Raw genomic sequence first — 869 nt, 5'->3', positions numbered from 1 at the left:
AAGCCCTGGACCTGGTGGCTTACTCACTTTCCCTTTCTCTCTCTTTTTGTCTCTCTCTCTCTCTCTGGTCAAATTAAATAATAATAATGGCAAATGGAATTAACAAGCAAATGAGTAATTCTTTTTTAAAAAGTGACACATGAAAACCATACCAATAGACATCAATTTCATCAGGGTTTTGTATTTAAAAAAAAAGAAAGAGAAGTTTTATCCTTGGGATTTTTCTTAAAATGTTTAATAGAGACTGATGCTTAGACTTCATGACTGGGTATATAGAACATAAAATAAAAACTGGAACATGAAAGTATCTAAGCGAGTGACGTTTTCCTTTTCTGTTCCTCCAAACGTGTGGTGTCGGTTACACATTACGATGAGACAGAGGAGAGGACAATCCTAACATTCATTGAAAAAAAATACTGCAACAAATATTTCCAGCACAAATATTAAACTGCCTTTTCTCTACCAAATGATAAAAAAATATATTATATCTTGATATTTTTTTTTCTTTTTAAATTATATTGTTATCCATCCCAGCCGAAGTCGTGCCCAGTCATCTGGTAGAACTTCAAGTTGAAAGGCCGGTAGAACTCGCGCAGCCTCTGCACCACCTCGCGGTCGATCTCGGGGTGCGTCCTGCCTTTGGTTTTGCCCAGGCAGTGGGGCTTGCTGCTGCCCTCGGCCTTCTTCAGGCAGGGGAAGCCCTTGGTCTTGTTGAAGTAGAAGTGCTTGTCCGTGATGATCCTCTTGAGGCCCAGGAAGTCCTGCACGCGGCCCAGCTCCCCGGCCGGGTCGCTGATGAGCCGCTCCCCGCTGACGAACAGCATCTGGCCCAGCGGGAAGTGGCGCAGCCAGTGCCCCAGGTGCTTGGC

At 44.0% G+C, this 869-nt stretch overlaps 1 protein-coding gene across 1 annotated transcript in view; it reads right to left on the bottom strand.

Annotated features, from left to right (window-relative positions):
- Positions 1 to 200: 200 nt before the first annotated feature.
- HS3ST3A1 (heparan sulfate-glucosamine 3-sulfotransferase 3A1) overlaps positions 201 to 869 on the bottom strand; it is a 133,893-nt gene continuing 133,224 nt past the window's right edge. The window contains exon 3 of the mRNA XM_006156499.3: positions 201 to 855. Within this exon, the coding sequence (XP_006156561.1) occupies positions 522 to 855 (334 nt within the window). The 3' untranslated portion in view covers positions 201 to 521. The remainder of the gene's footprint in view (positions 856 to 869) is intronic.

Source organism: Tupaia chinensis, unplaced genomic scaffold, assembly GCF_000334495.1.
Source record: "Tupaia chinensis unplaced genomic scaffold, TupChi_1.0 Scaffold000495_1, whole genome shotgun sequence".
Lineage (NCBI taxonomy): Eukaryota > Metazoa > Chordata > Mammalia > Scandentia > Tupaiidae > Tupaia > Tupaia belangeri.
Note: the sequence above shows the minus strand (reverse complement) of the source record. Positions and strands in the feature narration are given on the sequence as shown.